Source organism: Carassius auratus, unplaced genomic scaffold, assembly GCF_003368295.1.
Source record: "Carassius auratus strain Wakin unplaced genomic scaffold, ASM336829v1 scaf_tig00005670, whole genome shotgun sequence".
NCBI lineage: Eukaryota > Metazoa > Chordata > Actinopteri > Cypriniformes > Cyprinidae > Carassius > Carassius auratus.
The window spans coordinates 177,113-189,632 of record NW_020523687.1 but is presented as its reverse complement, the minus strand read 5'-3'; the positions used below and the strand labels follow the sequence as shown (position 1 = coordinate 189,632).

General features: G+C 34.5%; 2 protein-coding genes across 4 annotated transcripts in view; one reads left to right on the top strand and one right to left on the bottom strand.

Moving 5' to 3' along the window:
• The window catches only part of LOC113071011 (sorting nexin-25-like), a 44,407-nt gene extending 37,910 nt beyond the window's left edge, over window positions 1–6,497 (top strand). Inside the window, exons 14-19 of the mRNA XM_026244391.1 lie at window positions 465–626; window positions 1,898–2,015; window positions 2,413–2,479; window positions 2,572–2,753; window positions 4,114–4,214; window positions 5,932–6,497. Of these exons, the coding sequence (XP_026100176.1) occupies window positions 465–626; window positions 1,898–2,015; window positions 2,413–2,479; window positions 2,572–2,753; window positions 4,114–4,214; window positions 5,932–5,997 (696 nt within the window). The 3' untranslated portion in view covers window positions 5,998–6,497. The remainder of the gene's footprint in view (window positions 1–464; window positions 627–1,897; window positions 2,016–2,412; window positions 2,480–2,571; window positions 2,754–4,113; window positions 4,215–5,931) is intronic.
• Window positions 6,498–7,813: 1,316 nt separating this feature from the next.
• On the bottom strand, window positions 7,814–12,301 carry LOC113071008 (LRP2-binding protein-like). Of its 3 annotated transcripts, none has more exons than XM_026244386.1 (8): window positions 12,001–12,301; window positions 11,711–11,820; window positions 11,457–11,570; window positions 10,908–11,050; window positions 10,717–10,822; window positions 9,086–9,309; window positions 8,842–9,007; window positions 7,814–8,686 (listed from the first exon to the last, which is right to left on the bottom strand). In XM_026244386.1, the coding sequence occupies exons 1-8, from the start codon at window positions 12,092–12,094 to the stop codon at window positions 8,621–8,623; spliced, it is 1,023 nt and encodes a 340-aa protein (XP_026100171.1). In that variant the 5' UTR covers window positions 12,095–12,301; the 3' UTR covers window positions 7,814–8,620. The 3 variants fall into 3 exon arrangements, with proteins under 3 accessions (XP_026100171.1, XP_026100172.1, XP_026100174.1); XM_026244387.1 differs by having other exon boundaries at window positions 11,711–11,817; XM_026244389.1 differs by lacking the exon at window positions 12,001–12,301 and having other exon boundaries at window positions 11,661–11,739.
• Between the last annotated feature and the right edge of the window lie 219 nt (window positions 12,302–12,520).

Below are 12,520 nucleotides of genomic sequence, written 5' to 3'. Positions count from 1 at the left end.
ATATATATATATATATATATATATATATATATATATATTAACTTTAAAGTTTATGCTTGAAATAAAAAAAAATTAATAAATAAAATAATCTGAAAACCTCATTAGAAAAAATATTTACAATATATTTTTATTTTTAAATATACAATATATCAGCACCATATCTGTTATCGACTGACTTTATTTAATTGTCATCCTTATTGGATATTTAATTATTAAAACCTATTTTAAGACGTGTCATCATATAGCACTACAGTAATTAAATGTTTAAATGTTTGCTATGCTTACCAAAGCTTTTCACTGTGTCCGTTTACTCTGAGCCTCACCTCTGATCATTTCTAAGTGGATGCTTGGTCAAGCATTTCTATGTGTTTGTGTGTATTTCTGGTCTCATTTGATTCAGGTTTATGATTTTATTTCTATTTATTCGTGAGGTTTTAGTTTGTATGTGTGTGGTTCTTCTGTAGAAAGTGTTGACAGATGAGCGCATGTGTCAGAGCGAGGCGCTGTATGCCTTTCTCAGTCCGTCACCAGAGCACCTGAAGGTCATCGACATCCAGAAGAAATCCTCCTTCTCTCTCGCATCCTTCCTGGAGAGACTGCCGGGAGACTTCTTCTCACACCAGGAGGTACACACACACACACACACACACACACACACACACACACACACACACGTTTATTTTTAAAATGTGGACATTATATAGACCTATATTGTTTTTATAGATTATTATAAAGCAATCATCTTCACAGAGGAATTTTGAATATTATAAAATCAAATCTTTGGGGGGGGGGTTGTGTGTGCATTTTTTTCAAATGATGAAATCCTTGGATGTCCTCAAAATAGTTTTATCATATTTATCTCACTTCTAGGTATAAATTTGTCTCAGACACACACACACACACACACACACACACACACAAACACCTGCTGAATGCATATTTGTATAATGCATTAAAAAATGAATACAATTAAAAATGTTTAATGAGCTGTGTTTTCACAGCTCATAAAAAAAAAATGCTATCTGAAAAAAAAAAAATGTTGTTTTCCAGCAAAATAATATGTAACCATGGTTATTACAACATACCCTTTCCTTTCATAGCAAAGCAGCATAATGAAAAAACAAAACAAAAAAAAAACAATATATATATATATAATTCTAACAAAACAGGATAAAACAAAAAAAGTTTTAAAAATAAAAAAAACAAAAAAAGTTTTACTTAAAAATAACACATTTATTGAATTCAGTTTTTTATTTTATGTTTTACCCCATTGGCCAACAGTTCTTGTCAGCATACTCTTCTTTATTTTATTATTTTTTTTTAATAAATTGGAAATCTAACAAGACAAAATAATGAGTAACTCTTTAATATTTTGCATAACTCTTGTGAAAAGTGTTATTTTCCAGTATAAATATTTAAAATACTTAAATCAAGATACATTTACTTGAGAAGCACTTGACAAAGATAATAAATGAAATACTTTAAAACAAGTTTATGCTTGAAATAATAATAATAAAAAAAGTAATTGTAAAACTTCATTAGAAAACATTTTTATTGGTTTACTGGTTTTACTGACAGATACTTTGTCACTTGATTTTAATAAATTTTTTAGGAAACAAGTCTTGTCATCTTATGTCATATGTTATTTTATTTTATTATTTTTTTTTTTTTTTTGCAGAGCATTAATTTATGTGAAGTATAACGCAATGATTATCCGTTTAAAGGCTCATTTGATTTCACACCATACACCAAACCACTAAATAATGATTATGAAAAGCAGCAGAGATTTCAGAAAAGATGTCAGATCAGACGTGATGAATCTGTGTGTGTGTGTGTGTGTGTGTGTGTGTTTGTGTGTGTGTGTGTGTGTGTGTGTGTGTGTGTGTGTGTGTGTCAGGATGAAGGTGAGGATGACAGTGACCTCTCAGACTACGGTGATGAGACGGACGGGAGGAAGGACGCTCTGGCTGAGCCCTGCTTCATGCTGATCGGAGAGATCTTTGAACTCAGGGGCAGTGAGTACAACTACAACACACTGCTCAGATGACTCCCTGTCACCCGCAGTGATGACAGATCTCTGACCACAGGGCAGTGGGACGGAGTGCACCCAACACCCATCAAACATTCATTCAGAAAGTCACGCCACTGTATGAAATAATAGTCTGAAAAATCTAATTTCTTGAAATGGAATAGTTTATTAAAACTTAGGTTAATGGACTAAGGTTAACATATGGAGTGAGAATATGGAGCTCATACTTGAGGAAGAAAAACAAAACAAAAGGCCCAACCTGAGGACAAATATGAAAAAAAGACACGTTACAGCATCATTAGAAATGTCTTTACTGTCACTTTTGGTCAATTTAATGCTAAATAAAACTTTCTTTCTTTTCTTGCGTGTTTTTCTCTCTGCAGTGTTTAAGTGGGTGCGGAAGACACTAATTGCACTTGTTCAGGTCACGTTTGGACGGACTATAAACAAGTAAGCATTAACGAGCGGAGGGAATGGAAACTTTAATGGAAACTTGTTTACATGAACTCATTGAGTTGATCTTTGTCTCTTGTCCTCTGCAGGCAGATCAGAGACACTGTAAACTGGATCTTCAGTGAGCAGATGTTGGTTTACTACATTAATATATTTCGGGACACGTTTTGGCCCAACGGGAAACTGGCACCTCATAACAAAAGCCGCTCGGAGAGTGAACGCAGAGAAACCAAGGAGAGAGCACAGCAGAAGCTTCTAGACAACATCCCAGGTGAGGTTAAACAGGGTATATTTCAAAATACACATTATATTTCAGAAACCTACAGTGTAAGAAGATTTACACACCAAGATCTAAGGCTGTTTGCTACTCAGGTTTTATAAGAATTACACTCATACCGCCAAAATAAATGCATGTGATTTTATTTGTAATGAAAATACATAACTTCCACATACTCTTTTAGCATTATTTGCATATGGTTTTAGTATTTAGTAATAATTTGATTTATTAAATTATTTAATTTGAAATATTTTTTTAATAACTATGTGCTATTGTCTTTTTTCAGTTTCTATTTAGCTTTATTTTAATTTCAGATTTAATCATTGTAGTATTTCAGCATATTTAATTTCAGTTAGTTACCAAGGCATTTTTCATTTTTTTCCTATTTTATTTATTATCTTATTTGTTATCTTAATTTTCAAGGGTTTTTAATTTTAAGGTTTTATTTGATTGATTTTATGTTTTGGTTTCAGCTTTATTTAATTGAACAAAAACTATATAAACTTAAGACACTGAATAAAAATAAATAGATATTTAGCAGTCATTAAAAACATGGAAATATTGAAGCCTCTACCATTTCAGTAACTATGCTCTTGTCTTTATATTTTTCTATTAAGCTTTATTTTTATTTCAAGTTTTAGTAATTTTAGTACTTGCCAAAGCATTTTTCAATTTTTACTAATTTTAATTATTATATTTTAGTAACTTTTTTTTCAAGGTTTTTTAATTGTAAGGTTTTATTTTTATTGATCTTATGTTTTGTTTCAGCTTTATTTAATTTAATGAAATCTAACAACATTTCTGTTGCATTATTATTATTATTATTTTTTATTATTATTATTTACAGCTATTGTGATTCGAAACAATAGGTGTGAAATGGCATTACTACCTACCCGACCATTTGTATTTATAAATATTGTAATAATATAATTTTTCTAAATCTAAATATTGTTAAAACCTATATATATATATATATATATATATATATATATATATATATATATTAGTACAAAAATACAAAATACTAATCCTGTGCGGATTCAGTCACCCTGGAAAAAGTATTATAAGTGCGACGCTGTTAATGTAAAAGGCTTCATTGCTGTTTCTGCCTGCATGATGCTTTTTAATTAGAGCGGGACACTTTAAACACACTCCAGCGAGAGCAATTACACCTGCTTGAGCTCAGAGCGCTTGACAATACTGCTTCACTCTCTAGCTCTCACAGGCCCACACTAGAGACTCGATCAAACACACGATCAAAACGGCTTTTTAATGAGGATTTCAATCTTTCTTTGGAAAGCTGGACAGCAGAGACTGTGTAATGAGAGTAAAATGCAGTTTTTTTGTTGTTTAGATGCACTTCAGAATCTGGTGGGGCAGCAGAACGCGAGATACGGGATCATCCGGATCTTTAATGCACTTCAAGAGACCAGTGCCAACAGACATCTTCTCTACGTAAGTCACCTAGCGCTCTGGGACTGACCGTTAACCCTGCTCCAGTTTATTTATATCTCAGGCTTTCATTTTCAGTCAGCGGATGTTCCCGTTTCTGCTTTCTGTCGAAATGCTCTCATGACACGACAGATTTACATCTGTCACAGGTGAAAGTGGTAGGAAGGAACCTGAATGGAGGGTCACTCCAGCTGTTTTCACTGTTCATTTGAAGACAAGATGAAGATTAGATGTACTGTACTTGACAAATAAATGTCTCTGTTTTGTTGCTAATTCATCAGCACATTTTATTCAGAAAACGTGTAATCTTCATTGAACTGCATTAGAACTTTCTTTGAAACAACTATGTAATAAAGGCCATGATCTTGTAGCCTGGCATCTTGCATCCACCACATTAAAATCTGCCGAATATAGAGCTGAACAGTGACTGCCTGTTTTATTTATTTTTGCAGCCTTGGTTTCAGATAGTGCTTTTCACATTCATTTTATCCATAGGGGTTAAAAATGGCTCAAATAAAGGGTTTTAAAGTGCCCCTATTATGGGTTATGAAAGGTTCATATTTTGGTTTTGGGAGTCCCCAACAACAGGTTGACATGCACGAAAGGTCAAAAAACGCTTTTGTTGTCTTATGATATGCATTTATTTTTACCTTAAAGGGATAGTTCACCCAAAAATGAGGTTTATCTGCTTATCCCCAGGGCATCCAAGATGTAGGTGACTTTGTTCCTTCAGTAGAACACAAACCAAGATGTTTAACTCAAGCCATGTAGTCTATCACTCTTATAATGTAAGTGGATGGGAGTCACAGCTAAAACATACAATAAAAAAAAAAACATAAAACCAAAATAACCCTGTGGCTTGTGACGATGCATTGATGTGTAAAGACAAAGCAATCAGTCTGTGCAAGAAACTGAACAGTATTTATAGAGTTTTGTTCTTCTGATTCACACAATGTCTGAACCGTTCGAACTCTCCTGAGGGCGTTCTCAGCCCCAGGCCATTAGGCGTCTTCTTCTTCTTGCTTTATGGCGGATCGCAGACTTTAAGTGCATTATCCTGATAAAGACTGATAGACCGCAACAGTTTGAGTTTCTACAAAGAAACAAAGTCACCTACATCTTGGATGCCCTCAGGGTAAGCAGATAAACATCACATTTTCATTTTTGGGTGAACTATGCCTTTAATTGTGCAATGATTAATTTTTCCAAACCCCTCCTTTGCATGATGCAAATCTGTGGTGATTGGCCGGATTGGTCTCATTTCCATTGAATCATGAGCCTGTAATTCCTGATAAAGCAGCATTGTGTACAGTGTTACCAGGGAAACCAATATTTTCCGCTGTTTCAAAAGCAGTGGCAAAGAATGAATTAGCATTTTCATTCAGACCACTGCAAAAAGACCAACAAGTGGCCGGTAATGTGCTCATGTTTCATGTGAATGTCATCATGAAATTGCTTGGGATTCGTTTTAAAAACAACTCATTTCAATGAATTGAGAGACAATAACTTTATAAAGGGTGCACTTTCAGATTTCAAAACTTTGCAGGATGTTTTCATTCACTTAAAGCTGTGTTACACACTATGTGAAAGGTCATTTCCAAAAATCCATGATGGGGGCACTTTAAGTGATAATACTGAAGCGCCATCTAATGGTGAAATGATGATTAATGTATTGATGATTATACACGGAGTGTGCATGAAGCTTTCCGTTTCTCCTCAGATCCTGTTGGAGATGCTGCTAAAGGAGCTCTATCCCGAGCTGAACGTGGAGGGTGTACAGGCCTGAACATCCTTACTTCACATCAGAGGCTCAGGATGGTTTCTCTATGTGCTGGATGGCTGTTTTTGGTGTTATTTATAAAAAAGTTTTGTTCTGTTTTATTTCTGAAACACTTGACTCTGTAGTGCTGGATCTAGGAAGCCTCATGAATATGTTTGTGTTGTGTTTCTCTCTGGTGAGATTGAAGGAACAGACCACATCCACTGCCAGCTGGCATCCTCTTTTCTTTCTCTCATTTGTTTTCTTCTGGGGGTTTTTGCTGTGTAATGTGAATAACAGTGGAATGAGTGTTACACATCTGGAAAAAGAAGAACCCAGACCTCTGTAAACTCCCTACATATTATTGTGACCATTGCGAAAACTTTTAATCGTGCAATATGTCATGTACAGTTATTGTGAAGGTTCTGTCTGTGATATTATTATTATTATTATTATTAATATTGTTATTATTATAGAATTTTATTTTTACCAAATTAGACTAGAGCATTTATAAGCAATAAAATGCAAAAGAAGATTTGCCATGTGTTGTGTCTTTAATATAATGAGATATTAAACGATACATTAAAACGCAATTCATTTTAAACTTTAATGCAATTTCTTACAGTTTCAGTTGTTTTCATTTCACAGCTTGAACATTAATACAGTTTCTTCCTTTCAATATTTATTTATTTATTATCAATATTTATTTATTTAACTTATTTAGTTTGCTTATATCTTAGGTACTGTAGGTGTAATTATACCTGTAGAAATGTGAAATAAAACATAAAAAGTAATTCACTTCTTTTTTTAATCATCAAAACTAGATATGTTGGTTTATGTCTGTAAACATTTCAAAGACAAAAATCTTAAAAAGTTTCAAATTTATTTTTTCATATCAACTCTATATAGTTTTACAGGTTCAAGCACAACTTTTATTTATTCATTCATTCATTCTAGTTAGAAATCCCTAGTTAGCATAACATTTTTATAAGAAAAAAAATAATTTATGTATTGATTTATTCTTCAAAATGATCTAGTTTGCGTAATTATATGCGTAATTATATACAGTTTCAATGACTACATTTATGTGTTTTTTTATTCATTCATTTTATAATTTTTTTTGTGTAATTATACCTGTAAATATATACAAAAAAAAAAATCCCCAAAATTAGTCATGACTGCTATTAGGTACATAGGTAAAAATATTGTTTATTAAAATGTGGATTGTTAAAATAGAACATTCGAAAGTTTGAAGTTTTTTTTTTTTTTTTTTAATGTTTTTTTTGTTTCGTTTTTTTTTTTTTTTAAGTATACTCCCATATATTTAAGATGTAAACAAAATTTCTCAAAAAATTCTCTTGAATATAAAGATTGCATTTCTTAGAAATTGGCACTTGCATCTTCAACTCGATTTTTAGGAGATTTTGCTTTGTGTTGTTCTTATATGGCACTGGAGTAATATTAAAACTTTTTAATTCATCAGCTTCCCAAAAAGTTTAATGAAGTTTAGAATGCAGAATGTGCAAAATTTTTATAATTGAAACAAAATAAGAGGCATCATGAAAATTGCATGTTATTTTTTATTTAGTGCTGTCATGAATAAGCTATTTCACACAAGACAATGATAAAACTGAATTTATAAAAATTACCCCATTCAAAAGTTTTCATACCCCTTAATACTTTGTGTTGTTTCTTGGATTAAATTTATGTTTTTATATTTTGTGATAGCTGTTCAAGTGTAATTTGTTGATCCTGAGCAGCTGCCTGCTGTTCTTCAGAAAAATCATCCAGCTCTTGCACATTCTTTGGTTTTCCAGCATCTTCTGCATATTTGAACCCTTTCCAACAGTGACTGTATGATTTTGAGATCCATAAACAGCTATTACAAAAGGTGGAAACATTTACTGATGCTCAAGAAGGCAACACAACGCATTAAGAGCTGGGGGTGTAAACTTTTGAACAGGATGATGATATGTACATTTTTCTTATTTTGTTTAAAGATCATGTTTTTTTCATCTGGTACTGCACTCAAGAAGCTACACAAATATTTAAATGTTTCCCAGAAGAAAAAATGAGTACAATTTACTCTGATCATACAATTCAAAAAGGTTGCACCCCCAGCTCTTAATGCATTGTGTTGCCTTCTTGAGCATCAATAAATGTTGCTTTCTACCTTATACCATAGTTATGTATGAGTCCCCCAACTGTCCAAAAGATGGATATCAAAATCATACAGTCACTTTTGGAAAAGGTTCAAATTTGCAGAAAATGTTGGAAAACCAAAGAATGTGCCAGAGCTTGAGGATTTTTCTGAAGAACAGCAGGCTCAACTGCTCAGGACCAAAAAGGGACTCATGAACAACTATCACAAAACAGAAAGAACTTTTGAATAAGGTATTTAAAAAAAAAAATCTGTTATTATTTTGTCTTGTAGAGAATACATAAACATCTGTTACGTGAAATAGCTTATTCAAGACAGTGTTAAATAAAATAAATAAATAACATGCAATTTCCATGATCCCCCTTATTTAGTTCAAATGAAATGACATTTTCCATATTCTGCAAGGGATATGCTTACTCATGAGCACAACTGTATATCCATCAATTACATTGATGAGATTAAATGAGTGATTGCTGTTGCACTTGTGATTTATATCCTGCCGTGCACCACGTCCATTTGCAGCTCCTTACAGATCTCTGGATCGATCCTGGCAGCCTGATGGAGGCAAAACGAGAAATCAAACTTAGGTACCACTGAACCTCCAAATGTCACCCACATCTTCTATTTTCCCACATTGCTTCTCAGTAGCAGTGCTTTTTACAGGTCCAACATCAGAACTGGCATTATAATGGTACGGTGTTCAACAGTACCTGTGAGAAGTAGCTCTTCACTCTGTCTCTGTTCTTCAGGACGCCTCGGCCCAGCTGAAGGCAGCGTGCGTAGTAAAACATGGCTATAGCGATGCCCTTCCTGATGTACTCCTCCAGACAGTCCGTGTGCCGCGCTATGGCACTGATGTCCTCGTATCCGCACACTCTGAGAGTTCAAACAAACCCGTTTTTACCACAGGAAACAGAACGGTGTCCTTCACGGTTTCTGCAGGATGCGCTGTACCTCTCTCCCAGGGCGGCTGCTCTGGAGTAGAGCTTCCTGTGGTAGTAGCAGGCCGTCAGGTGACCCTGAGCGTAGACGTTTCCTCTCTCTGCCGCCTCCTTCAGGCAGAACAGGGCTGCGTCGGGGTCCTTCTGCACGCCGTGACCGTACAGATACATGACACCCAGAGCGCCCTGAGACTCCAGACTGCCGTTACCACACGCCTCCGAGTGCCACGAGAACGCCTGCGGTACATCAACACATGACCAGACTGATGGAAGACAGAGACATTAAACACCAGTGCATGAGATCTCTGTTTCTCTGACTGCTGATGATGATTTAAAGGGATAGTTCATGCAAAAATCCTGTCATCATTAAAGCTGTAGTCGGTAACTTTTGACGCTTTAGCGGTTAATAAACAGAACTGCTTGCATGTTGCGGAAGGTTGCGTGTTGGTTGTTTCTTACCGCTCCCGGTAAGAAACAACCAATCAGAGCTGCGGTCCGTAACTTTTTTTGTGTTCAAAGTATACAAAATGTATATAATAAGCGAGTACACCATGAATCCATTTTCCAAACCGTGTTTTTAGCTTGTCCTGAATCACTAGGGTGCACCTATAATAAGTGTTTATATTCGGACTAGTTTAGATTGCTTCGGGGATACCGCGGCAGAGTAACCCAGTACCTTTGTGATTCTTCATAGACATAAACAGAGAGAAGTAGTTCCGGCTACGATGTTCTTCCGCAAGACGCAAGCAGTTCTGTTTATTAACCGCTAGAGCGTCAAAAGTTACCAACTGCAGCTTTAACTCACCCTCACGTTGTTCCAAACCTATCTATCTATCTATCTATCTATCTATCTATCTATCTATCTATCTATCTATCTATCTATCTATCTATCTATCTATCTATCTATCTATCTATCTATCAAAAAAGACCTCTAACACTAGCTTTAAGTAGGAAAGTGGGAAGAAAAAGTTTCTTCACTTCATTTTAAATTAGGTAAAATCATTTTAAATAGGTTATTATAATTTTATTCTAAATATTATATTTATTATAATTCATATGTATTGTTAACTTAATTAACTATATTATTATAATTATTTAAATTTATTATAAACCTTTTTTTTTGTGTAGAAGTGTAGTCATAGTGTTATTTTATAGGCCAGCTTGGATGGCTAATTCACTAGGGGGTCCCTCAGGAATTGTTATGGGTTTTTGTCTGATGTATAAGTAGAATAAGGTCTGAGGTTAGCATTATTTAACTTCACATTCATATTTTTTTTTACATAACATAAATTATACAAAGTTATACATCAAATGTGAACTCTGAAGCCACTGTGTGCTTTTCAGAATGTTTCCAAATTGCTATATGAGGAATATTGTGGTTCAGCTTCATCAAGCAAACAGCTCCATGTGTGTTTCTAGTCGATCTAGAAGCTTTTTAGCAACTGTTAGAACAAAACACGAAAGTCTCTTCCCGTAATGCTACTGCAACCACAGACCTTATTTCACTCCTAAATCACAAACCTCTATTCTGAAAACCCATTAGAACTTCCCAAAGGAACCCGATGCTAATGGTCTCCTACACTCTAGGTCTACAGGTCAGTGCTCCAGCTGATGATGCATGACGTTTGTGAGTGATATCAAGACCTTTCTGAGGTCCAGAGTCTCCGGTCTGCAGTAAAACATGCCCAGAGACGACTGCGCTTTCACACTAGCGTTCGGGTTTCCATCATCAGCTGCCAGGAGCCAAAGCCTGCCACAGAAATGTTCATCAGACGTGCTTCACATTTTTATGCATACATTTTTTGACATTATATTTTGCAGTGCTTGTTTCTCACCGCTCTGCTTCAGTGCTGGACGCCTCGACACCATAACCCTCCAGATACGACCGGCCCAGGTTATACAGCGCTGCGTATCTGATACAGCCCACCTCGGACGAATCCCAGAATGCAACTGTTCTCATGTACTCAATTGCCTTGCGCTGTTAAAGGGTTTCAGTAGAAAAATAAAAAAAACAATGATCATTAATTCTGCAGTATTTACTAATCTGAGTAAACGTTATTTTCAACATTTACTAATACAATTATCTGTTCACATTAATGAATGCACTGTGAATTTTTTTTAAATTAATTTTAAACATTAACAGGTAAGTAAATTCTTTAAAAATATATTGCTCATTGTTCACGTTAGGTATTGCATTAATGTTAACAAATAAGATCTTATTGTTTCTGTTACTGAGATATTAATAGTATAATAAAGGAAATCTGACATTTAAGAAATTTGTAACATCCGAAAAGCTTTTTGTTGCATTATATGTTATTAATAATGGTCTATTAACTGTACAGTGTATGTGTAGGATATCATAATAACAGCAATGTGGTCCTCACAAGGTCTTCTTTGGTTCCAAGGCCATCGTAATATATGACAGCCAGCTGATACAGAGCTCGAGGATCTTCATCTTTAATGCCATCAAAGATGATCTCTGCTTCTGCGTAGCGGCCCTGCAGATACCAGATCATTCCTGAGATGTGTGTAACTATTATACATCAATATACTGTTTTTTTTCATTAATGCAGAAAGCTAATTCTTACGTGATTCTGTCTTTGCATATTGAATCAGAATAATTTAAGGCATCAGTCACCTCCTCATAGTGCAACTGTCCCAGGAGGAAGGCGGCTTGCAAATCTCCTCTTTCTGCTTTCTCTTTAAGCAGAATCACCGTGTTCTCCACCGACCTACCAGAAGTCTCTGCTTTAAAAAAATAAAAATGAAACATTATATATACATACATATATATATATATATATATATATATATATATATATATATATATATATATATATATATACACACACACACACACACACACACACACACATAAGAAATGCAATGCCATGTTTCTGCTGTTATGGACTGTTCATCTCTGATCACCTGGTTGTATTGACTCTTCTCTGATATCTTGATAAATCTCGTGGATTTCACTGAGAAGCTTCGAGGTTCTGGAGTTGAGTTCACGGCAGGTCATTTCTCTCGACGAACAGAAGCAGCACTAAATCACTGCTTAAAGACACACTTCACTTCTACAGTCAGCAGAACTTTAATAAATGACACACCGCGTTGCTTATTCCGATAGATTGTGGCTTTCTCTGTCTATAAATTATTACAAATAAAACACGTTGTTGACATTGTCGAAAAAGGAATAAAGCGCCATTACAACAATTGTTACCATGACAACCACTGGTGACCTCACAGTTGTACATCTCATTCCACTGTTAATAGTATAAACATAATAATGTAAAAAAAAATTATATACATATGAAATAATGTAAGTTTCGAGAATAAAGAAAATGTTTTCTTCCTGTCGCCTAACTTGTGAAAAAAAAACAGTCTATATATAACGTACTAAGATACTATTTATTTTATAAAGTTATGTATTAAATAAATTATACAA

What these genes read in the sequence shown, in the direction of transcription:
- LOC113071008 (XM_026244386.1), bottom strand. Translation starts at nt 12,094, where the DNA reads ATGACCTGCCGTGAACTCAACTCCAGAACCTCGAAGCTTCTCAGTGAA. An exon ending in AGAAGAGTCAATACAACCAG is followed by an intron (nt 11,821 to 12,000) that starts GTGATCAGAGAT and finishes ATTTTTTTAAAG; the next exon opens with CAGAGACTTCTGGTAGGTCG. An exon ending in TCCAGCACTGAAGCAGAGCG is followed by an intron (nt 10,823 to 10,907) that starts GTGAGAAACAAG and finishes TTTCTGTGGCAG; the next exon opens with GCTTTGGCTCCTGGCAGCTG.